This window comes from Cupressus sempervirens, chromosome 11, assembly GCF_028749045.1.
Source record: "Cupressus sempervirens isolate cs-2001-9-10 chromosome 11, ASM2874904v1, whole genome shotgun sequence".
In the NCBI taxonomy this organism is placed as follows: domain Eukaryota; kingdom Viridiplantae; phylum Streptophyta; class Pinopsida; order Cupressales; family Cupressaceae; genus Cupressus; species Cupressus sempervirens.
Window position 1 is genome coordinate 89550035 of NC_143128.1, and position 25568 is coordinate 89575602.

Consider the following 25568-nt stretch of genomic DNA (forward strand, 5'->3'; position numbering starts at 1 on the left):
ACAAATGTTCACAAAAAGGGCCAATAAGACTTCTATTTCTTCATGTCATCATTTTTCCCCCTAACCGTCTTGAGGCTGGTCCCTTTAGCATCTATAGGTTTCTCATCCTCATTCGCAACCTGAGATCATTGGCAAATTTCTCCCCTGATTCATGAGCTCTGTAATTAAAATATCCATAATTTTGTTTCAACCTTTTCCATTTCTATTGTTCAGCAATCATGTTATATTCAGCAAATGAATCATGCTTTCCAAGAATAGGATGCAAGAGTATTGGCAGTTGGAAACAAAGAGGTACCCAATAATTTTTTTGACTTGTACCTAACATCATATACCTAGGCATCCTACTGATGGCCAACTCCAAATTTTGAGGAGAGTGCAACTCCCTTGTTTTTAGATCTTCTGGCAATTAGATCCATCTTTGAAGGGAGGCTTGTATAGCATTAGGGGCATTTGCAGAACAATGTTGCTCCCAGTCTAGAAATGCCTATTCGTAGATAGGGTGAATTTTGACAGCAACACTTTGATTATTGTTAATAGAAAGCCAATCAAAGAATACTTTGTGATTGTTTTGCACCTCTGGCCGAATGTACAATGGTTCAAACATTTCCTTTTCCCTATAAGGAGCAGCCTGGTTCTCTTGACTAATCTCATTCTACATCCATGACATAACTGCCCTAAACTATACATCTCCCACATACAACAATGCATTCCAATCTTTAACATCTGGAATAGAAAGATTATGGACATATAACTCATAGAGGAGATTCTGCAGAGCCATTGGAACTAATTTGAATGCTGCATATAATTCCTGGGGAGTGTGCAAGGAAGGGTTCATCCCCTAAGTAATTTGAGACAATTGAAAATTAATTATTTGCTCCTTTAGGAACAGTGTGTAAACTGGAGATGGTGACCTACAATTTACAAGCTATGGAATACGCTCTGTAATCTTCATGACATGTTTCTACAGGACCATAATTTCACTATCCTTCTCTTCAATTTGTTGTGCTTGTTCCTGATAGTTCTGAGCAATTACTTCCTTTCTAGATCCTAGTTTTCTTTTTCCCATTGAAACTGTTGGTACAAACTAAAGCTAGCTGTTAATAGAGTAGAAATTTCAGGCGGTGTATGATGACGAACAATAGGTCTATAATATTCAAGGTGGTGCTTAGGATGATGGTGGTCAGTAGTGCTGTCATCTTGAGAATATTTACATTCAACAAAGCTATTATTTTGACAAGCAACAATGTTATCAACTTTTTCTAAAGGGGCAATGACTGCAGGATAGGGTGCAATAGTCATTTTAACTTGAAATGTTTCAATAATTTCCTAAACCATTTCTTGTGCAACAGATGGATATTCCTCTGGTGGTAGATTATCAATTTCCTCTATTGGTTGTCCAAACCTGGACACTATTTCCTCTGAGGGCTCCATGTCACTATCAACATTAATAGGGCTATTTGGCTTTGCATGAATTTCCTCAAGATCATTTCATGTTTAGGAGTAGGTTTTGTGTGCTCTGGTGACTGTGTAGGTGTGGGTACTGGAGTTTCAACATCAATAGGTGGTATAGGAGGCTCAGCAGGTGGCACAGGAGGTTTAGTTCTCAAATTTACCCCAAACATTCTGGTGACTCATTGTGGAGTAGAAATTGGGGTAGAAATTAGTTTCTTTCCCTTATCGATAAATTTCCCTTTATTCTTGTTGAGTATAGGTTCTTGTGATACTCGAGATACTTCTTCTGAACCTTCCTCTGTGGCAACTATGTGTGATTTTCTCTTTCTAGAAGTTGAGGCTTCTGTGGGCAGAGTTTTCCTTTTTGCAATTTTAGGTACAAAGGCAGAAGTGGAAGCTTCTTGAGTTGTTCTATATACTACTTTCCTAACTCCTACAACAGTTTTTTCTCTTGTCCCCATTCCTTGCCCTTTAGGTCTACCCCTCTTAGGTCCCTCTATCCTTAGTTTTACAAAATCTTCCCATGTTCCCAAGTGCTGCCCAGTCAACTCCCTTTCAATTATAGCCCTAATTAAGCAATTGTGGGATACCGATTGGGTTTTGCCTTGCTATACATAGGTAGCTTGCCTTTTGATAATATTATAAAGGAAACTTGGGAGATTTATAGGATAATCACCATGCTACAAACCACTCAAAATTTTGAAATGAATAGCATGCAAATAGGAATACCTTCCTTCATAGTAAAATATCTTATAATAAATTCAGCAGGGTGGATGAATTGCAGAGGGAGAGATCATTGTAATGTACCTTAATTTTTGTTTTCCTCCAGCCGAGGATCTCGGGGTATTGAGAATTGCTCTTTTGCTTTTCGTTCATCCATGTCCTCTGTCCAATGTTCTCCATTTGTGGGCAAACCAGAAACATCTTCCACCTTTTGTTCGATGAATTCTATCTAAATGCCCTTAACAGTTGCATATCCATCCCTTAATGTATTATGAAATTGGAGTGCAATTTCTTGATCAAACTGCTTCAAATTGAGATAGTAAGCTAGCTAACATCATTGTTGAAATAAACTACATGTTGCTGGGTCTACCAATAAGACTCTGTGGTCTACTAGTTCATGCTGCTGAGGTTCTCCACCCATATTTTTCAAACAAAAAAAATGCTATTATAGGAAAATTCACTGCAAGTGATTTTGAGAGTATGGGCGGAGATGGCTATAGGGGTTTCAACGAAGGGAATTTTTAAAAAAAGAAATACTTCAATACTTTCCAAAAATCATATCCTTTAGTACTTCATGACGACATTTTAATCACCAAACCATAATGAGGATAAAGATCATGCTTAAAAACATACGCCATATTAATGAGGGGTTATGTGAAATCATGATTTAATGGTTAGCCTTCTTTACATTATTTCACACATTTTGGAAGTACAAAGGAGTGCCAGCTCATTACTGAAATGACCTTTCCTTGTACATCCTACATGCCAACTTAAGATTTCCTTGATTTGCATTCATGGTTTAGATTTTCCCTCCCCCCAACCTAGCAGAGACTGGGTCCCACTAGACCGTAAAGATTGCAAATTTTGAAAATTGAAATAACATGCTTTTCTAAATAAATAATAAATTAAATAAATGTAAAGGGGTCAAGTGTGACTGACCTGAGGTGTGATAGGAAGGATGGTCCAAGTAGTACCGTACAAGAGAAAGTGAGATGACATGATGATGTAAAGACAAGAAGGTGGGATGGAATGAGGTCAAAAAGAAATGAATTTTGCATGAGTGTGAAATTTTTATTATGAAGGCCTTGAAAATAAATTCAAGGGGCTATAGGCATCTGAGTGGGAGACTCAGATGGAGTGGCTACAAGAAGAGATGTTTCTATTGTGGTGAATTGTTGAAGAAATTCTTCTCGAGTTGCTAGTTTATGATATAACTTCAGACAATGCCCATTAACCAGGAGTTTGAATTTGACTGGATCAATTGTTGACAGTTGAACTACTCCATTGTTAAAAATTGCAATGATTCCATAGGGACCAAGCCATCGAGTCTGAAATTTGCCTTGGTGATGCTGATATCATGAATCATATAGGAGCGCCCAATCACCAACAAAGAATTCTCTGTCTTTGATGAATTTGTCATGTCATTGCTTTCTTTGACTCTGAATTAATTTTGTGTTATGAAAAGCTGACTTTTGCCATTCATCCAACTCATTGAGATGTAAAATGCAATCCTGTTGTGCTGCAAGAAGGGTAATATCAAGTTCCAAAGCTATCCGTAGAGTTTTATGTTCAAATTCAATGGGCATAATAGTTGTCTTCCCATATAGGAGTTGAAAAGGTGTAAACCCAATAGTGGATTTCCATGTTGTTCTGTATGCCCATAAGGCTTCAGGAAGTCTAGCTGCCCAATCTTGCTGATGCAAAGACACTATTTTAGTGAGTATATGTTCCACCTCTCTATTTGTCACTTCTACCTGTCCATTGGCCTGTGGATGATACAGAGAAGATTTGCCATGCCAAATTTTACACTCCTCCATGAGTGCTACTATCAGATTAGATGTAAATTGAGGCCCTTGATCTGATTGCAATTCTCTTGGAACACCAAACCTAGTAAAGATACATGCGTACATAAACTTTGCAACATTATTGTCACCAGGATGCTTCATGGGTTTTTCTTTTGTCCACTTAGTAACAAGATCAGTGCAAACCAATATGTAACTTTTTCCTTCTAATGGTGGTTCAATAGGGCCAACAAAATCAATTCTCCATTTATCAAATGGTTCTACTACTATCTGTGGCTCCAGGGGCATTTCACCCAAGCTGCAAAGACAAATTGTAGTCTTTGCATCTTTGTAAAACCTTGTCCAAGTTCTCCTTGGATTCTTCAAATGTTTGTCCATATGTGGTGAAGTCATCCATATACACTTCCAAACAATCTGCAGATATGTCAGAAAAAATGCTAATAATAGCTCTTTGGAAAGTTGCAGGTGCATTGCACAAACCAAATGGTAGGAAAACATAAGCAAATGTTCCCCATGGACATGTGAATGTGGTCCTGTCCTGATCCTCTGGTGCTATCTGGATTTGATTGTAGCCACTAAACCCATCCAAGAATGAAAAGTATTTTTTTCCTGCAAGATTGTTAAGAACTTGATCGACAAAAGGCAATGGAAAATGATCCTTCTTGGTAGCCGAGTTAAGTTCTCTATAATCTATGCAGACTCACCATTTTCCCCTTTTTTGAGAACAATAACCAATGGTGACACCCATTGGCTATTTGAAATAGGATATATGAAGCCAACATTGAGTAGCTTTTGCAATTCATTTCTGACAATATCCCTTAATGTTGGGTTTATCCTACGCTGAGGTTGTCTCATGGGTTTGCAATCCAGACTGATATAAATCCTATGGGTACAGAGTGTAGGATCCAAACCTTTCATATCTTTATACTCCCAAGAAAAAGCATAATGGTGCTTTCATAACAGCTGTAGGGTATTATGATGTTGTGCCAAAGATAAGGACTTGCTTATATTTAATTCTCTTCCTGGAACAATTGTTGTTTTGACTACTTTTTCAGCCATTGAAATTTGCACAATTGGTTTTGAATCTATCTCATGTGGTAGGAGTGAATGCATAAGCTGTGTAGACTTAGAATAATGAAGTTCAGTAGATAAAGGCAGAATGCTTTCTAAGACACACTCTTGTTTAGAAGATGTCTTAGGTTGTGTTCCATAATCATTCAGTATGATAGAAGAAATGACATCATCTTCTTCTTTAATGTTTACAAATGAGTCCCGTGAGATTATCATCAATTGTTGAATAGAATCTATGTCCATATTAGAGTCATCCATATTTGGCCAGCTAACTTGATCATCCTACAACAAAGGCTGAGCAGGAGAATACAAGGTTAAATTTTTAGTGTTCGTTCCATCTAAAATAGTCATTTTCCCTGATTGACATGCAATATAAGCATCTGCTATTGCTAACCATAGTCATCCTAGAATGATAGGATATCCCTCAGTACCTATTTTTGGAGAGAGTACGACAAAATCAACTAGATACTCCCATGAATGTAATGTTACAGTGACATCTTCGAGCATACCATCAAGAATGATGGTAGAACTGTTTGCTAGTTGTAAGATTGTTGGTGTTTTCCTGAGACCAATGATGCTTAATTTGGACACTACTTCCTTGGTCATTACATTGATGGATGCTCCTGGGTCTATTAAGACATTCTACACTTGCACTCCTTGAATGGTGAGGGTCACTACTGGGCTTCTAGGGTCTGCATACTTAGGCTTTTTATAGTTATCAAGCATAAGGTCAGAAAGCTACCCAAGGACATGGATAGTCTTTGGGTTTTTCTTTTTCCTTCCTGGCTAACACAGGCTTCTTTGATGGCTTTTGAATATATAGGTACTTTCTTTATTGCATCAAACAAGGGAATTTTTACTATCTACTACAACTTGATTTTCACTTGGCAAAACTTGCTTTGTTAGCCTACTAGGAAATGGTAGTGTCTTGGCTGTAGGAGAAACAGTGGTGGTAGGTTCTTGAACTGACTCAACATTTGTATCATCTATTTTTGTTATAATGGGCTGCTAAGGTGAGGCAATTGTTTTTCCATATTGTAGATGGATATCATTGAGGGCGATGGAATAACTTTGTTGCTGGGCTAAAGGTTTGCACTATTAGGATTAGGCACAGGTTGTGCAGGTAATTGTGGCTATTTTGGAGGGGCTATACTAGCTGCAGAAGGCATTAAGGCTTGTTGTTGAGGAGGTTGAGTCAAGGCTGGTTGATGCTGGTGTTGCTACTAGTTCTAGGTTTGTTGCTAACCCTGCTGAGGTTGTTTCCAACCTTGCTAAGGTTGGTGCCAACCTTGGTTAGGCTACTACTACCCTTGGTTAGGTTGCTACCAATTATTATAATTACCATACTGTTGTTGCCATTGGCTATTACCACTGTAATTATGGAGTGGGTCTTGAGGAATACCTGATCTTGGAGCCCATGACCTTCATTGAGCAACATAGAGGACTTCCTTGTCTTCATCAATTGCCTTGAACTCAATAGGCACATGTTGTGATTCCAAGCTAGCAATAGGCTTACATTGGTAGTTGCATTTCTTTTCTCTGCAATGGGGGCAGTATTCCACCAATATTCTATCAACATCCTCCTTCCCTCATGCTTGCATGGTGTCCAATTTTGTAGGAACGTCATTAATGATGTCTTACTTGAAATTCGACAAGAGGTTTGATAGTTCTATCTTAGATACTCCTACCCCAGGAGTTTTTTTGGAGTAAGTCCCTCAAACCTCATCCTTTTTTTGTTGTTGCTCTGGAATAGTTCAAACAAATATTCTTGATTTTAGCCCACGTCTTCTATGTAATGTCACCTCTAGCCATTAAGTCTAAAGCTTCCATACTCCTATCATGCACTCGTTTCAGAAAGAGATGCTTTTGGGACTCCTCGTTCATCTGATGTTGTGTGTTGCGTTGTAGGTTAAACATGAACTGGGCAACATAGTCCTCCAAAGTCTCATCCTCCTTTTGTGACATTTTAGAAATGTCATCTCCTTTCAAATCATGGCCTTTGCAATATTCCTTATATTTATTAAGGAACAAGATACTCATAGTTGGCCAATTGGAGGTTTGACAGTTTTGTCTTAGATACTCTCACCCCAAGAGTTTTTTGGAGTAAGTCCCTCAAACCTCATCCTTTTTTTGTTGTTGCTCTTGAATAGTTCAAACAAATATTTCAGATTTCAGCTCACATCTTCTGTGTAATGTCACCTCTAGCCATTAAGTCTAAAGCTTCCATACTCCTGTCATGCACTCCTTTCAGAAAGAGATGCTTTTGGAACTCCTCTTCAGCTAATGTTGTGTGTTGCACTATAGGTTAAACATGAACTGGGCAACATAGTCCTCCAAAGTCTCATCCTCTTTTTGTGACATTTTAAAAATGTCATCTCCTTTCAAACCATGGCCTCTGCAATATTCCTTATATTTATTAAGGAATAGGGTACTCATAGTTGGCCAATCTGTCACAACATTGGCCTTGGACTCATGAACCATCTCAAAGCGGCTTCTTTGAGAGTTGATGGAAACAATTTCAGCTTATGGGCATCAGTTGTGTAGACATAACTTTGACAAAGGATGTCAAACTCAAAAAGAATTTTTTTTGGATCTTTAGTAATAAGGCCATAGAATTTGGGTAGGGCACCTGAGGGTATATTTTTTAGATTTTGATTACCCTACTGAGGAGGAATTGGAAAGGGAAAGGTAGGCTGAGCTGCTGCCATTTATGGATGTCCTAGTGGTGGTTGATAAATGACTAGAGCTAATGGTTTATCTTGATATTCTATCTGAACAAAACGATTGTTCAAATGGAAGGATTCTTCAGATGTGGTCGGTGATTGTACTTGTTCTGGTACTTCTACAAATACATTCTCAAACAGTTCTTGTTCTTCTTCTATTTCTTCTCTCTCTCTTCTCTTTCTTCAGGGTCAGGATAAAAAGGATCTTCCTAATTGAAGTTGGGAAGAAATCTTCCAAGGTGGTCTCTTCTCCTATGCATGCAAGAATGCTAAAAATGAAACTAAGTGACTCAATAGTGAATACTAAACCGACATCATCCCCAACAACAGTGCAAAAAATATGTCTAATCAATATAACACCTTTTTAATTACAGGATTGGACATCCCTTACTACCAAAGTACTATGCTGATTTTCATTAAATGTCAATCCGGGATTGTAAACTTGAGATGATGTCTACAAAGTATATGCTCTAGTTTTTGATGAAAGTCACTACTACCTTGAATGCAATAACCATTAAGGAAATCTAGTTTATCCAAAGGAAAGACAACTATCAAGTACTTGGAAGGAAACTCTAATTATTTAACCATACATGTATGCACCTACTACTGCAGGAATAGTGACTGGTTCTGTTTCTAGTGGCTGCAGGAACAACAGTTCTAGTCTTAACTTAGAAAACTAAGTCTAACTCCTACTTACTAAAGTAAACTCTACCTTCTGCATGGGCCCCCACGAAAGAATGAATGAAAGATAAGCTCAGATAAAAGTGTAGAAACTTGGCAAAGTCATGTATTCATTCATATATGAAATATTACAATAACTTGGGAAAAACAATAAGATGTCTATCAATTCTATCTGTCTACTCACTACCTAACCTCGTAGATACAGATGGGGTCTTATTTAAAAGGAAGAAAAAACAACAAACTCCTATAACTACGACTTCCTCATGAAGGAAAGTCAGTTACAATTTAAGTTTGCAAGCATGCAATTGTAAAGACATTAGTTATCCCTTAAATTCCCCACAAATATAGATCATAGCAAATGCTAGATCTGCTCTTTTATCTGACTTTAAACATCTTCCAGGAATCCAGGTATCGTGCGTTGCATGTTTAACTGATCGCTTTGATGCTCGCTTCCTTTCTCAACCACTTTATTAGGTCCCACTTTGTTATTCATTAAAATAGGTCCCTTCTGACTTTGCTGCCAAGTCTTCCAACTGCAACGGTGTCATAATGCTTCTCTTTAATACCATCAATGCCTTAGCACTATTCCTTCACAGTTTATTTTTTATTAACTCCCGCTCAACTTGTATTCCTGCGAGCAACATTTAATACACACAAGACTTCCTGCAAACATTTATTTAAATTCATTAGTTTATAAAGAAAAGGCATTAATTATTCAACTAACAGTTTTTGCAATCTCTTCAGCTACAAGAAGATCTACCTATATCAAACATTCATGAAAAAAGATTTTTACCACAAAATGAACCCCTTTTTAGATATAACTCCGATTATTATTTTTATGCCCTATGTCCATACTTTATACATCAAAAGTTCAAAACATTTATACTAAAAGATGATAAAGTTCAGTATGTTATAGACAAATGTTCATAAAAAGGGCCAATAAGACTTTTATTTCTTCATGTCGTCACTCACCATATCAGAGATGATTATTAGCTTCATTACTTACCTTGTGAAGGACTTCTTCAAAGAAAAAAGTACCTATTTGGAGCTAGGTGAAACTAAGGGTATAAAGTGTAATAATTTGTTCATAATGTTGGACTTTGGTGGTGTTTTATCATTATGTTTATGATGTATACCATAATCTAGTTATTATGCACGACAATAATGATAGTTTTGTCTTTTCTATTTCTAAAGGTTTGCTATGTTCCTCTTTTTTCTAGCGATGAGTGGTTGATTATATTTCTTTCTGGATGGTTATAATTCTAACTTTTTCTTTCTTGATGATTTTATTGTGTTGACGATGTTCTTCTACTATTGGACACACTTGGGGTGGATTATAAAGAGGCAATGCCCAAGTGTTTTTTGTACTATTTTATCAAAAAATATAATAAATAAATGTATATTAATAATCTATTGATAATGAAATATAATTGAAAATGAATATTAAGATAGAAAATAAATATAACATACTAAATATTAAAATTCTATTAATTTAATAAATAAGAAAAAATTTCTATAATACAACAAAATAACGGAAATAACAAAATTATCTATCATTTTTCTTATGATAATTTTTTTAAACCAATAAGAATTTAGAAAATTAATTTTAAAACTTATAAAATAAAAAATAAATTTTATCATGTATTATTTCTAATTGCAATGTAATATCTATGCACACCATCAATTCTCTAATTTTAAAAAATTTCTAATGGACAATTTGAATGGTGCACTAGAAGTAATATGGGGTTGCATATAAAAGCAATATATATCATCTCCTATGCTAGAGATGGCCCCATTAATATTAGAAACTAAAATGACAATATCACCAATATGGGGTCACATATAAAAGCAATATATATCATCTCCTATGCTAGAGATGGCCCCATTAGTATTAGAAACTAAAATGACAACATCACCAAGACATTCATTAGATTGGAATACTTTTTAAAAACAAGAACTCTTGTAGAACTAAAGTCTTTCCCTACTATTTGAAAAAAAAAAAAAACTTAGTGCATTTTACCATGAGTTGTATACTTGTCTTGGCATCTAGCATATCAATACAAACTTATTTTAAAAATAAAAGTAAAAGTAAAAAAATAAAAATAAAACAATTTTACACTTAAGAACTTAATTAATTTCCTTCAATTAAATGAAAATATTATATAAGAAAGAATTAATAATGTAAATTTATTACCTTAATCTCTTTAAACTATATCAAATACATCTTGCAGAAACAAAATTCTCTTAAAAATGTTCTTTTATAAAAATAGCTATTGTAAATACTATTACACAAGTTTAAGATCACTAAATTTAAGAATGAAAACCATATCAAAATATATTAATTATTTTTCTTATTAGATCTAAACCTTATTACAATGGCTTCCTTACTAGAACATTAATTAGCAAGGTAAAGCAAAGTATTGAAAAAATATTTAGGAAGTCTTCTAACAATGATCACTTGTTTACCCTCTTGTTCATCACAAATCTGAAAGCACTATAGCAAGCTACCTAGAAGCCGAAACAAAAAAAATACACAAAAGAAAAAGAAAAATCTCAACATTTAACATATCATCCACGATAAATTCTAGAATGATTATGGGATGCTCCTAAAAGCTTTTGTGTGTGGCCTCATCTTTTAAAGGAGAGCTTATATAGGTTTGCTTAATCAAACTGTTTTTTTCCCTATAAATTAGGAAATGAAATATTCAAGGGATGTATGTTCCACTATAATAAATACACAATCTCTAACACGTGGGAAATTATAGGGAATGGAATCTTCAAGAAATGTATGTAGAATCTTAAATGGTTATGAACATATTGAAGAGGTTATCAAAGACATTGACATTAATTAAGTTTTGGCAAATATCTAAGATTTCTATACCCTATTTTAAATGTTCTATACTTTTTTTTATAACTTAAGTTTTGTCAAGAATTTAATATTTCTATAACTTCACATTTTCATTTCTTATTAACTTTTAAATAAGCATATGTAAATTCAATTCAATTATTAAAAATAATTAATATGTATATCTTAAAATTACTTAATTGCATATTATATTTGAAAAATTAATACAATTAAAATTATTTTAAAAAATAAATAAATGATCTATTTTTAAAAATATTTAAAAATAAAACTTAGAAAGTAATCATATTTAGTAAAAATTTATTGTATTAAAATATTTTAAAAATAAATTTTGTTTAGTGAATGTTTTATGAAGTTCTGAGCTCTTGCTTTACGAATATTACAATTGTATGAAAAATAATATAACAGGTTGCTTAATGCATTGGACAATACCCAACATCAATGACTGGATGACAATTGTGGACACATGGATAAGATCTGAGTCTAGAAACAGAGAGTAAACCCTTGGCATAAATTCGTACACGTGCCTTCCAATCTTTTTCCTTGTAAGCACTATCCCTTGTGCTTCTCAAATCGTCGATATTCTTTTGATTAACTTTTGGAGCATGAAGATTGTGTAAAGAATCAATAAATAGGGGACTATCCACATCAATGAACACAATCCCACCCTTAGATTGAACAAGAAAGGGCTCCTTTACAACGATTTTCAAACCCTAAGGATATTTATCCCTTGCAAACCCTTGATGCATGGAAGAGGGATTTGAAGAAGCAATAGAAAGAGCCACAACCTTCCTAATATCCACCTCTGCCAGTAGAGTGTAGATTCTTCCAATTTTGAAAGGCTTTACACAAAGTGTGTCATGCATGAGCAAAACATTCCCAACTTGAGGATGAGTTAGGAGGTCAATCTTTAGAGGAGAGGGTTGCTGATCTTTTAGGAATCATGGTTGCCTTCTGTCTTTCCTCCTTAAATTGTTGATCTCTCTTTAAATGAAGTCCATGGAATGAAAAGACAGATTTAAGACTCATAATGGCCTCGAATGAATTTCTCGCACACTGAATGAATCTCCAGAGCTCTAAATTGATCTATCATAGAAACATATAACTTCAAACTAAATTGAAACCAAAGTTGCAATGAAAAATGGCAAAAATTATAGAAGTTGCGAATAAAGTGAATAAATCAACATTTTTCAAATTTGTAAATCATTCCTTTTCTAGAAAACACCGACATCAACAATCAGTGGCAAATAAATTTTTCCCTAATAAGGATTTAGATTTTTCCTAGTCAACATATAAGAACAAGAAGATAGGCTAAAAGGAAAATAGGCGATCCCTTGTATTCTGATCAGAAATAGATGTGCATTTTTAAACAAAGATCATTCAAAGTCGAACACATTTAGTGCCCTGGTTAAACATCGTGACGCCAAGGATAGGAAGATGATAAAGTTGAATAAAGATCCATGTGAAAATAACAATGGGTGGCAAGTTGTAATTTCAAATAGGAATCAAAGAAGAAATGCATCGCAACAAAAAAAGAGGCCAATGATGGAAGAAAATAAAAATCACTAGAAACAGTCCACCCAAATTATCAAACCAATAGAGGAAGAAAAGCGAATGAAAAAAACGGTAACTTTCCCAACAAAAGCAGACAAAAATTGTAAGCAAGCAATTTATAAACCTGACAAAATTTTTGAAGCTAACTATATTCTGCTAGGGCAGAAACAACATCAAGCAGACTTAGAAAAAGTACTTAGGGTTTCTGAGAAAAATAAAAAAATCTATATACCACCACATAAAAGGGAGAATGGTAATTCAAATTATACAAAGCTACCAACACATAAAAGTAGTATGACAACCCCACCACCAAACAAGGTAAAGGAAACTAATTGCTATAATTGTTCTGATATATTAATCATTAGTGATAGGTACACAAAAGAAAAGTGGAAGGAATGCTCAGAGCTAGGAGTATATATTTACTGGAGTGGACCAGACAAGCATTTATCAAAATTGACAAAGAAATTAGAGATCTGCAAACAACAGGTAAGTATTAGTACTTCCTCAAAATCGTCAATTTATCTTCATTTCAAAAATAAAGAAAAAATAAATAAAATATTTTCAATATCAAAATGTTATTATAAAGGACATGTAGTTAAATTTCAAATTTGGATACCTAATTGGAATGATGAAAAAGAGCATATGATATGAATGTAGTAATCTTCCAATAGAAATTAAACATTTATATACATCATTCAGAATAGGTAAATCAATTGGTAAACTTATAGGTATAGACTTAGAGTATGACAAAACCAGTAATGTTAAATTTCTAATAGGTGAGGAACCAAATCAAAAAATGATTAGGAGAATTTTTTTATATAACAAATAGATCCATTTATGAGATTGAATTTAAGAAATATGAAGGGGAAATTAAAAGCATTATTAAAACAAATCTAGAAATCGATCATAATTTGTCAACCATAGAGGAATCCTTTAGAAGTTTTAGAATAAAGATGAGGGAACAAAAGATTAAGGAAATTTATACAGACAAAAATAAGAAGATAGAAAAACTAGATGACAGGAAAAACTTTGAGCAAAGCACATAAACAGAAAACACACCTATAGTAAAAAAGAGTAAAGAAAAAAGTCAACTGGAACGTTCAAAAGTACTAGAACAGAGAACCAAAGGTATACACAAGGAAATGACAACAATAGCAACGTTGAAAGAATGCAATATTTGTCACAAGGAGAATGATAACTTGAAGGAAACATAAAGAAGTATTAAAGAATGGTATAAAATGACACATGTGATTAAATTATTACAGGTGGATATTGAAGATCAGGCTATGTTAGGAGAACAATTTCATTAGGAACATGATGTAAGACAACAACTTACAAATCAAAGAAAAGAGAAGGAGAATTATAATTCTAAGACATAAATTGGGGTAGATTAGATATAAACTATTTTGAGGAAGACACTAGTCAGATACATTGGCATGGTGAAGACATGACGATTAATAAGGATATGAACCAACAAGAAGAATTGGCAATGGAAAACATAGAAGAAGAAAGTTTAAAGCCAATATAGTGTACACACAATTAGGATGAAGAATATATAATTTTAGCAGCAGATTTAGAACAATGGAGTAATATAACAATTTGAAAAAAAAATCAAAAAAGAAAAGTTACAAATTTTGGCAAACACCAATAGATGGGAAAGATATCTTTGGAATTAAATCTACAGAGGTGAAGGATAAAACAGAGGAATATAGTATCCCTCCAAAAGTTGGAGCTTTTCTAAAGGAGTCTAAAATTTACAATCAAGAAGATTCTATCACAAAGACTGAACTTATTGAAGCGTCATAGAATTGGGAGGAATTCGGGGTACTAAAAGAGACCCCAAAAAATTGGAAAAGGAAAATTTAGAAAAAGATACAACTACAGATGTAGAAGAAAATGAAATAACAAAATAGATAATAAAAGATTTAATAAATGAGGAAGAAGATAAAGAAGGAACTACAAAAGAAAATGATAACTATAAGTATAGATAATTTGGGTATTTCAATTAATCAGGAAGGATTTAGAACTCCAAAAAGTGGTAAATCAAAATTGAAAAGAGGAAGAAAATCACATAAGGAATTAAGAAAAGTAGATGGTCAAGCCAAGGAACAAAGAAAGAAATTTGAGGTTCTTAAATCTGGGAAGGGGAAGTACCTTCCCAAAGAGTAATGAGGATCATAACATGAAATAATAGGGCCTGAATGCTCCTAGTAAACAAAGAGTGTTAAAACGTAACGTAACACTCTTTGAGTCAGATATAATTATGATACAAGAAACTAAGCTTAACAATGAAGAAGGGGAAAAACTAAGAAAAAGACTAGGTAGATGGAATGTTGAATTAAAGGAATCAGATGGAGCATTAGGTGGAATGAGAATCATTTGGAATACTAGAACAACAAACATTAAAATTATAGTATCAAATAGAAACTGGATAGGGAGTGTGGTTTCAAGTAATAAGCATAATCTCCAATTCATTCTCATAAGTGTTTATGGTCCAATACAAACTTTAGATAAACAAAAATTTTTGAATGATATATCTGCTTTTATGAAGTTATATTCTGAGACAAACATGATCATAGGTGGTGACTTCAATGCCGTACTTGACCTCAAAGAAAAATTTGGAGTTCTTAGATTTTAACAAGAAACATAGTAGAATTCAGAGAATGGGTCAGAGTTAATAAATTGATAGAAATACCAACCATCAATGGAGTATTCACATGAAATAATAGAAGAAAATACTTCAGTTATATTGCGAAAAAATTGGACAGATTTTTTTTCAAAGGAGAATTAGCAAAATTGGATCTCACAATCACTACCTCCATTCAGCCTATTGCAAGATCAGATCATTATCCAGTCAAAATTGAATTAACAAAACCTATAAAACCTAATAGGAATCCCTTGAAATGTGAAAAGATGTGGTTCTTAGATTAAACATTCATGGAAAACCTTAAACAATGGCGGGATGGAGGCAAGTTTATAGGATAAAAAATGTATTGTTTTGCATCAAAACTCAAAATGCTCAAAGAAAACATTAAAAAATGGAATAAAACACATTTCAATAATATATTCCAAAACAAACTGAATAATGAAGATCTTAGAAAACTAAATAATGAAATCGTTAAAAATGGTATGGACAATGAAAAATTCATTGAAGAAAAATAACTATTAATCATACAAGAAGACATTTTAGCAAAAGAAGAAATTTTTTGGAGACAAAAGTCAAGGAAAAAATGGCTAATAGAAGAGATAAAAATACAAAATTCTTTCATAACAATACAATACACAACAAAGCTCTTAAAAGTATTACTCAAATTAAAGATAATAATGGTATTGCTATCGATAATCTAGTAGAAATTTCTCAAAGCTTCATCACATACTATGGGAATCTATTAAACAATTATGACTCATCCAATTTAACCAAACAAAAAATTATGCTTAATAATATACCTAAAGTTATCACAAAATTTGACAACTTGGAGCTCGATAAACCTTTTACAAAAGAAGAGGTGATGAGGCATTATTCTGGGATGGTTCATGGGATGGTCAACCCCCAATTATTAATTTTGAAATATCCAAAAACAACATCAATGCCATTACTAATATTTGGGGATCCAAGGTTTCAAATGCCAAAACACTATCAGGATTGATGAGACCGAGACTTGGGTATGAAAATCTTTGAATAATATTAATATTCCAAGTATAGGTAAAACTATCCTTGAAAATATCCTCAAGGGTAGATATGTGATTCACAATAATCGAGTAGATAAACTCATTTGGGGAGCATCTAATGATGGAATATACAAAGTTAAGCTAGGATATGATCTTATAATTAACTCACAAAGATGAGATAATATTGCTATATCTTTTGATCTATGTTGTGATTCAACATGCCTACCTAATGCTGGTATCTTTCTTTGGGCAGAAAATTAGAATTAGATTCTTACAACTAATAAATTCTCTAAAATGGGGTTTGAAGGATCATGTAGATGCAATCTATGTAAAAATGAATCTGAAAATATGGAGCATATTTTTTTTAGGTGCCCCTTTGCACAAGATTGTTGGTATTGGGTTAAGAATAAATTGAATTGGACATCCCCTATACCTCAAGATATCAAGGGATTTCTTCAGGGTTGGCCTATTAAGAATAGGGTTAGCGTATATGAGAAATTATGGAATATTACACCTGCAATCATTATGTGGGAAATATGGAAGGAAAGAAATAGAAGAATATTTCAAAATTTAGAACTTAGTAAGATAACTTTTTTCAATAAAGTCGAGGTAACCATCACAGAAGTTATGAATTGCCATCTCAGGAACACACCCAAGGTGGAAGGTACATTCTCAGTATGGGATGAGAATATGAGGAAAAATTGGCTACATTTGATTAATCCTCCCTTAATTTATCCTAAAAAGGATAATATAGCTAGAAAAGAATGTAAATGGGCTGCACCTCCGATAGGATGGAAGAAATTAAACTTTGATGGAGCTTCTAGAGGGAATCCTGGGAAAGCAGGATTGGGCTATATAGTTAGATCAGAAAATGAAGATTGGATATTAAAATGAGCTAAACCATTAGGTAATGTAACTAATAATATAGCTGAATTGGAAGCATTAAAAGAAGGACTAGAATTAAGCTTTAAAAAGAATATTAAGAAGTTAATTATTGAAGGTGATTCACAAATAATCCTAAATGCAATTAGAAAGCAACAAACACCAAACTGGATATTAAATGCTAAACTAGAAAGTGTACTTAATCTTATAGATCAATTTGACAAGATTAGAATTCAACATATTTATGGTGAAGCGAATTTAGAAGCTGATAAATTGGCAAATAAAGGAGTGGAGGGAGAAGACTTTATATATTTAGCAAGACATAATTAAGTAAAGTAGAATACTAAGATTAGAGCAAAGGATAGTTTAGTAGATGTATGACATACCTTTATAAGAAGTAATTATTAGACAGACATTTGTAGCAAGTAAATCTACTTATATTTATAAGGTATCTGAGATATAATCACGAAACATTAAGAATAGTCTCTTTTAGTGTATTTTGATAATTCTACACAAATATAAGTAGGCATCAATCAATGCTTAACAACTCGAGAGTCACCATCTGTTATTTAAGGCTCGAAACACTAAATCTTTTTATGTCTCTTTTTTCTTTATAAAACCAATAGTTTCTCTGTGAGCATGGAGTCTTCAATTGTCCTCTTTCACACTCTGGAAGTGAGGACAATGTCGTTCAGAGGGGCTATCAAATAGGAGAGCTAGAATAGGATCCTTAACCCGGTTGATGATGTTTCTAGGTTTTTTGACTTCTTTAGTTGTTGCCTTACCCTAGCTTATATTGAAGCCTCCTATGTTCTCTTTTGATTTCTTCTCTCTAGTCTTTTGGGACTAAGCTAGATCTTTGTTATTAAAGATTATAATCATTATTGAACAAATGTTGGTGGTTTTTAGCTACTAATTTTGATCAATGATCTATTATTTTATTGATTTCATTTCCTCAATATTCATTAATGAAGGAAACTTAGATAGAGTATTAAGTTTATATGTATTTGTTAAGTATTTAAAATAAATGTATGGGCCTGTATGCTTGAATTTGTATTCTGTCTGGTTACCACTGCTCTACTTCTTCCCCTTCATCATTATGGATTTAGTTTGCACTTCATTATGCTTTAAGCAGAGCAAGGTGTTCATCGATTCCCCTGCTATGATTATTTTATAGCCTTAGTTAGGAAATATGAATGAATTCAAGTTGGCTATTGATTCAGACTTATCCTCTTAAACTCATAAGCATACGATAAGAATAAGATGAATCAATGAACATCTTAAATTATTGAAATTAGTTAATATAATCTTGATTGATCTATTCATTCGAACTAGATAAGAACCCTGAATATCTAATCCACTCTAAGTAAAAATAGTAAATTGAATAGGATAAGGGATGAGATTTTAGATAAAGATTCATTTAAAACATATTATAAGACTTTTCAGATTAACTCCATTGGTAAATTTAAGATTCATATTGTATGAAGAGTCTCTCAGTATGTTGATTGGTCCTTTTACTCATCCCACTTTTTTCGATCACATTGATTTGGTACTGAACCCATATTGGAAGATAGTTGTATTTTGTCATGCAGATAGTTGGTGGATCACTTCTTCATAGTGGGATCCTTGATGAATTTAGTTCGGAACCTTGCCTCTCGTTTGATTTATGTCCCCTTTTTCAAGAGAAGTCTATTTGTTATTAATTGTTTCATCAAATTTTGTATAAACTTGTACGAAGTTTCATATAAATTGAGGTATGCCCTTTTTAAAGTGTATAATATTGGACTAATGTGAAGATCACAACATAATCTAATGTGAAGATCACAAGTAATTATTTTTTAAATAAATAAAAAAAGAAAAATAATAGTTAAAGGTGGATATTTAAATTATAATCTTATGTGAATAAATTAGATTATTAATATTTTTAAATTTAAATAACATAATATTTACTAAAAATAGATTAATAAATATTATTTATTTGAATTAAATTTATCAAATATGAAAAATAATCATTTTTAAAAACGCATCAAAAACTCTTATGAAAAATTAATAAGAAAAATACAAAAATAAATGTCTAATAAATATTTTATTGACTAAATATATTATAGAAACTTAAAAATAATATATAAAGAAAAAATTAAACTAATTAAAAAAATTAAAAAATTAAAACTAAAATCTAAATCAATTTTAAAAATCAAAAGTTAATTGAATAGATCACAATATGAACTAATGTGGAGATCACAACTAATAAATAGAAAAAGAAAAACACTAGGTAGTTAAAAGTGGAGATAATAACTAATAAATTTCAATGCAAGAGTTAAAAGGAGAGGGAGATAAAAACTGGTCGGTTAATAATTAACGGGAAGGATTTTTAATTTTCCGGCCAAACTCTTTAGATCTGCCATCCCCGTGGATGTAGTCCTTTGTCATTCTATAAGAGTATATTGCTTTGTAAGTATTATGTGTGTCAATTACGTGAGAATTCAGGTGGTGTCATGTGTGGCCGCTGGGTGGATTGAAAATGGTATAAGATCGCTCATACTTACAATTGATCTTCTTCCTTTGTGTCTTCAATGGGAAGAAAGCAAGAACAAAGAAGGAAAGTAGGATAGCTGAGCATAGAGAAGTGACAACTATTGAATTGGTTATGACTGAATTTTATCTTCAACATCCTCTAACAATCCGGTGATCCAAAAAGCGATCAATCAATTTGCATATTATTCAATTCGTGTGCATTTTACTTTGAAGAAGAACACAATATTAGAAGAAAAGGGGAACTAACCATTTGGTTTTGCTCAAGCATTTGATCATGGGTCCTCAATTTTTATCATGAAAGATCTAAACTTGAGAATGGAATGTGATTATGGACAATTACATTCTGTGTTCTCCGTAACTTAATTATATTATGTACAAAGAGAGATTTTTCAATTATATAATTTTATATTTGTACTCTCACAACTTCCTCTCCCCTTATATAAAGTAAATATCAAACGATGATCATGTTAAAAACTGGGGAGCTTCAGCAGTGTTTCAAATTATGCCCCTGGAAATTGCCTCAAATTTTCTTTTCCAATAAGTTTTTATCAGTGATAAATGCAATTATTTTAAGAGGATTTTTGTAAACTTTTGGATTGGATCATGTTTTAGACATTATTTATGGGATTTTCCTGTTTTATTAATTATGTAACAATTTTGTCATACGTTTCTCTGCCCTCCTCTTAATCATTGTATGATATGAAAGAGGTTGTTGACTTAACCTTTTTATAATATAGTCATCTTTTACATTTTTTATCGGTGTACATGCAAGGAAAGCAGTTGTTGCATAATCTTTTTACAATATAGTTATCTTTTAGCTTTTTATCAGATTTATTTTGTTACAGATAGAATCCTTCATGCAAATTGGATAAATAGTTTTTTGGAAGAATTATTTTTAGGTAAACTTATTGATCTAAATTTTACATAGTAGTTTTCAAGAATTTAATCTTTTATAACATACAGATAATGCTCCATTGTAATCTATCAATGAGATAAAATCAATTTTTAAGTAAAAGCTAGGTTGTCCATTTCATATAGAAAAGGATAGTTGAATAGAAATCTAGAAAGAGAGAGTGTAGTGCATAAGTAAGAAAGATATAAAGATAGGGATAGGAAGGTAGACATTGAGAGTGTGTGAGTTGGAGAAAAATATATTTAAATAGAAACAGAGAGATATAGATCCATAGATATTCTACAATATGATCATATGATATATCTATATATATTACTATCGGTGTAACCCTTGCACCCCTTAAAAGGTTGAAGTGGCTAGTTATTCATTTCTCATAACAGCAATAACAACAATCTTGTTCATTTTATTTTTATTTTTCATTGCAGCCTTATCCTCAAAATTTTATTATAATATAATTTGATATTACCATGTTATACCATTTTTACAATATAGTTATTATCTATTAACTCCAGTATGCTGCAGTACAATATGGTATTTATAATTGTATCCTAATAAAATGAAAGGAGACAATATCTCAATCATGATAAGCTTATTTCTCCTCCACTTATTATCACCACAAGATATGAAATCTCCAGTCATCAAATTCATTAAAAGTGTGACCAAACTGTCTTCACTTCGAAAAATCAGCTGTAGAATACAATATGGTATTTATAATTGTATCCTAATAAAATGAAAGGAGACAATATCTCAATCATGATAAGCTTATTTCTCCTCCACTTAGTATCACCACAAGATATGAAATCTCCAGTCATCAAATTCATTAAAAGTGTGACCAAATTGTCTTCACTTTGAAAAATCAGCTGTAGAATTAACCTCAAAGAATATCAGTATAATTGAGCACAAGGATTAGCATGCTGTACACAGGGGCAATGTTGAATGAATAGGGTTCTGCCCAAAGCAAGGATAGGCAGTCGCATTGAATCTGCTCTTTGTATGTTTAGATATTCTTATTTGTGAAATTGCAGCACACAAAACATCTACAAGATCTACATTTGTTCCTTGCATTTCAAAATCTTTCTCTGAAAGCGATAACAGAGCATGATCAACTGCATCAACAAGTGAAGACTGTAGATTCCTGCATATGCAATTCTTTTCTGGGCTTGAATTATCTGTTTCAAGCTTTCTCTCTGCCTTGTACGGAGACATCAACTTTGAATCCGTAAAGAGCTCCATATCAGATTTTGTATAATACAAAATCCATGGATGGTCTGTAAAAGGAGACAATTGTATAAGAAAACTGTACAACAAATTGTTCAAATTTATAGTATGAACTATGAACCTATATAAATAAACATACTCAAAACTTCATCTGGAGAGAGTCTCTTGTCAACATCCCTTGACAGCATCCTTGACAGCAAATCCTTGGCCGGTTCAGAAATGGACTTCCACTTTTCAGTGTAAAAATCCAACCACACATTTTTTATTTCCTCAAAAATTGCCTCTACAGAAGCCCCAGAAAACGGTAAGCTACCAATTAAGAGTTCATGGAGGAGGACTCCAGCAGCCCATACATCCACCTTTTCAGTATATTTCCCCGCCAAAACTTCAGGGGCAACATACGCTGGACTGCCCACCAAACCTGATAAACTTTGCGCTGTTTTCAAAATAAACAAGATGTCAATAATCTTGCTAATTAACTTATTTCAATGAACACACAATCTGAATCCAGAAGACAAAAAAAATTACTACAATGAATTGTGGAAACACATGATTATTTCAAAGAGTTCGGATTTCATGAAAAGATAAGAGCTGGAATTTATGAAATTGAAACAAAAAGAGCTAGAATTTATGAAATTTTGAATCCCATACCATTTGAAACATGCAGAGATAGGCCAAAATCAGATAGCTTCAACTGTCCATCATCGGTGAAAAGAATATTCTCAGGTTTTATATCCCTGTGAATAACTCCCATCTCATGACAATGCTGAATGACGCTAACCAACTGTTTGATTAACTCTGCAGCTTCCCTCTCCGAAAAACGTCTTTTTTTCATGCAATCAACCAATCGTCCCCCAGAGAAAATCTCCATTACAAGATGCAAACAATTTGCATCTTCGTACACTGAATGGAGTGTTACAATGTTAGGCTGTCCAGATAAGTGTTGCATGATTTCCACTTCCTTGTGTGCATTTTGTGCACAACTTTTGGGCAGAGTCTTACATGCCACATCTTCTCCTGTGAACCTATTCTTGCACAGGGTTACCACTCCGTATTTCCCTCTGCCCAAAATTGGGCCCATGATATAGTCAAATTCTATTTTGCGTTCTCTGATGATTTGTGTGGTTTCCTCTATGCAACCACATTTTCTCTTTATGCCTCTTGGAGTTGCATCACTCAAGCAAATCCCCCTTCTTGGAGTAGAAAGAGTTGCAACTGGTGCTGGATGATAATGAGAAAAGCTCAATTGTTCAAGTGAAAATGGAGAGGCGGAGGATGAGGTTGATGCACCATCATCACATGAGCAGATCACCTGCTGTGATTCAATCCTATGTAGATCTGTATTGTTTGTCCTCTTCTTTACAGGAGTCATGCTTACCTTACAATTGCCTGTCAGAAAGTCACAAAGAATGATGAGTTTCAATCTCTGATAGTTATTTAGAAATTTGTTCCCATTATCTTGGATGTCACAAAAACACAACCTAATTTATCGTTACCAACAAATTCAAACATAATGACAGACTGCTAAATTAATCCAAAACTATATACACAATTTTCTGAATCATTCCTCTCAAAATACGGTGTATTAATCCAAACTGTGTACGAATACGATCAGAAAGTTGCAATAGTATAACAAATAAGAAATGTTTTAACCTTAAATTTAGTCTAATTGGATGTTACAAACACACAGACCATTTTGTCTATACCAACAAATTGAGATCAGAAATACTGAAAATCCGCTAAACAGGGGAGAATCTGAACCCAAAAAAAGTCTAGAAAACAAGAATACAATAATCTCAATCATTCTGATCAAAACACTTGTATAGAGTATTAACTCGTACCTAGTATGGATATCATTGGCATGCTTCAATACGCCCAAAGACATCCCCTTCAAATCGTCTGGCCTTAAAGTAGACTATGTTATATTTTTCAGCTTTTCTAGATCTAAACATCCTCTCACATTAACAAGAATTTAGAAGCGAGTGGGACAAACCAAACTGATCAAAAGATAACCAGTCAAGTCAATTCCGACACCGGAAACAATCTGATAAAAAAGCAGCTGGAATGAATAGCTCAATATGTATCAAATGAATCACCAAAACTTATCAAACTCTCTCTAATCTTCCTAACATTTTAAAAGAGTACTTTTGAGGCATTTCATCAATGATCAAACTATTTATTCAAATAGTTATTGTAGATTGATTGCCTCTACCCTTCATTTCCTTGAGGCAAAGTAACAAATGGTTTACATACATTGTCTATGCTTTACCATTTTGCATATATGACTCTGTTGGAAACTCTCATTGACAAAGATTGCATAGTCATCAACAGCATTTACATAAAATCTCTTAAATCCTTTCAATATACCCTTTATGTCATACTCATGCCCTCTATCGATACTTTCACTTTCTACATATAATAAATCACTTCCAACGCTGTTTACAAAGTTGTAAAAACAAGGCTATTTGGATTTATAGAGCCTGGCATTTTGTCAAACGCTTTCCAGTCTTAATACTTTCACATGCTACATACAACTTCTCAGAACTCGATACATTCCGCAACAAAAACTAAGCCGATTCAATCATTCCAAAAAAGAAATTTCCAATACAACCACAAATTTTAATATGTAGAACCCTCTGTTGATGGAGCATCCTAATAAAGGTAGAGCCCTTTATTGATGGAGCAGCAGATATAAGGAATCAATGCAAACAAGAAACCCTGGATGGACAGAAAATCTTCTTCTCTTGATCTAAACAGATTAAGAATTCATACTTTTTTCTAATGACATCAAATTCAAACATATTTTCATCTTGCATAACTACATTATTAAAGATTTTTCTTAAGAACAGAATCCACTCCTAACTTTCCAACCATCATAATTATATAATTAATCTGAAAAACGGTTCAAAACCAAAAATCAAATCCCCAAATCAAGCCCTATTTCTTGCTCTCTGTCCTTAATTTTCATACAAAAGATCAAGGAAAATACTATTTTAAAAGCGCATAAACCAAAATAAATATCTAATTAAACGAAAGAAAGCAATTTACCTTGCTATGGAGATAATTACGAGAGAAAACTTTACACTTCAACCTTTCACAAATTTGAAAAACCCTCGTTTTCTCTTGTATTTGAAAATTCTCTGCAATAATAATACCAAATGAAGCTAACAATCGTTTCACAATTCTTCAATTATTAGCGCAGTGAAAACTCAATACTTCTAACGAAATCGGCGAGAAAATTCGCATGCAATATTCCCTCTGAAATCAAGGCAGAAATTTGTTTAAACCACGGGGAAAGCTTTGTTGAACTTGTGTTACTTTTGGAAAGATTCTTTATTTATAATTTAGTGAGGCGGGAAAATAAATTATTGTTTCATTACCATTTGAGGACTACATGAAAACATTAATTTTTATTATTTTTAAAGTTTTAATAGTTCTTATATTTTAATATAATATATAAATAAATAATTTTATAATTTATA

General features: G+C 33.0%; 1 protein-coding gene across 1 annotated transcript; it reads right to left on the bottom strand.

Moving 5' to 3' along the window:
• Nucleotides 1-21489: 21489 nt before the first annotated feature.
• LOC149528362 (serine/threonine-protein kinase PEPKR2-like) lies at nt 21490-25340 on the bottom strand. The gene is made up of 4 exons (XM_089809390.1): nt 25135-25340; nt 22738-23475; nt 22226-22522; nt 21490-22136 (listed from the first exon to the last, which is right to left on the bottom strand). The coding sequence occupies exons 2-4, from the start codon at nt 23456-23458 to the stop codon at nt 21775-21777; spliced, it is 1380 nt and encodes a 459-aa protein (XP_089665516.1). The 5' UTR covers nt 23459-23475; nt 25135-25340; the 3' UTR covers nt 21490-21774.
• Between the last annotated feature and the right edge of the window lie 228 nt (nt 25341-25568).

Coding starts and splice junctions, on each gene's coding strand:
- LOC149528362 (XM_089809390.1), bottom strand. CDS start 23,458: ATGACTCCTGTAAAGAAGAGGACAAACAATACAGATCTACATAGGATT. Junction 22,523..22,737: donor ATCTCTGCATGTTTCAAATG/GTATGGGATTCA, acceptor TTTTGAAAACAG/CGCAAAGTTTATCAGGTTTG. Junction 22,137..22,225: donor CTCTCCAGATGAAGTTTTGA/GTATGTTTATTT, acceptor CTCCTTTTACAG/ACCATCCATGGATTTTGTAT.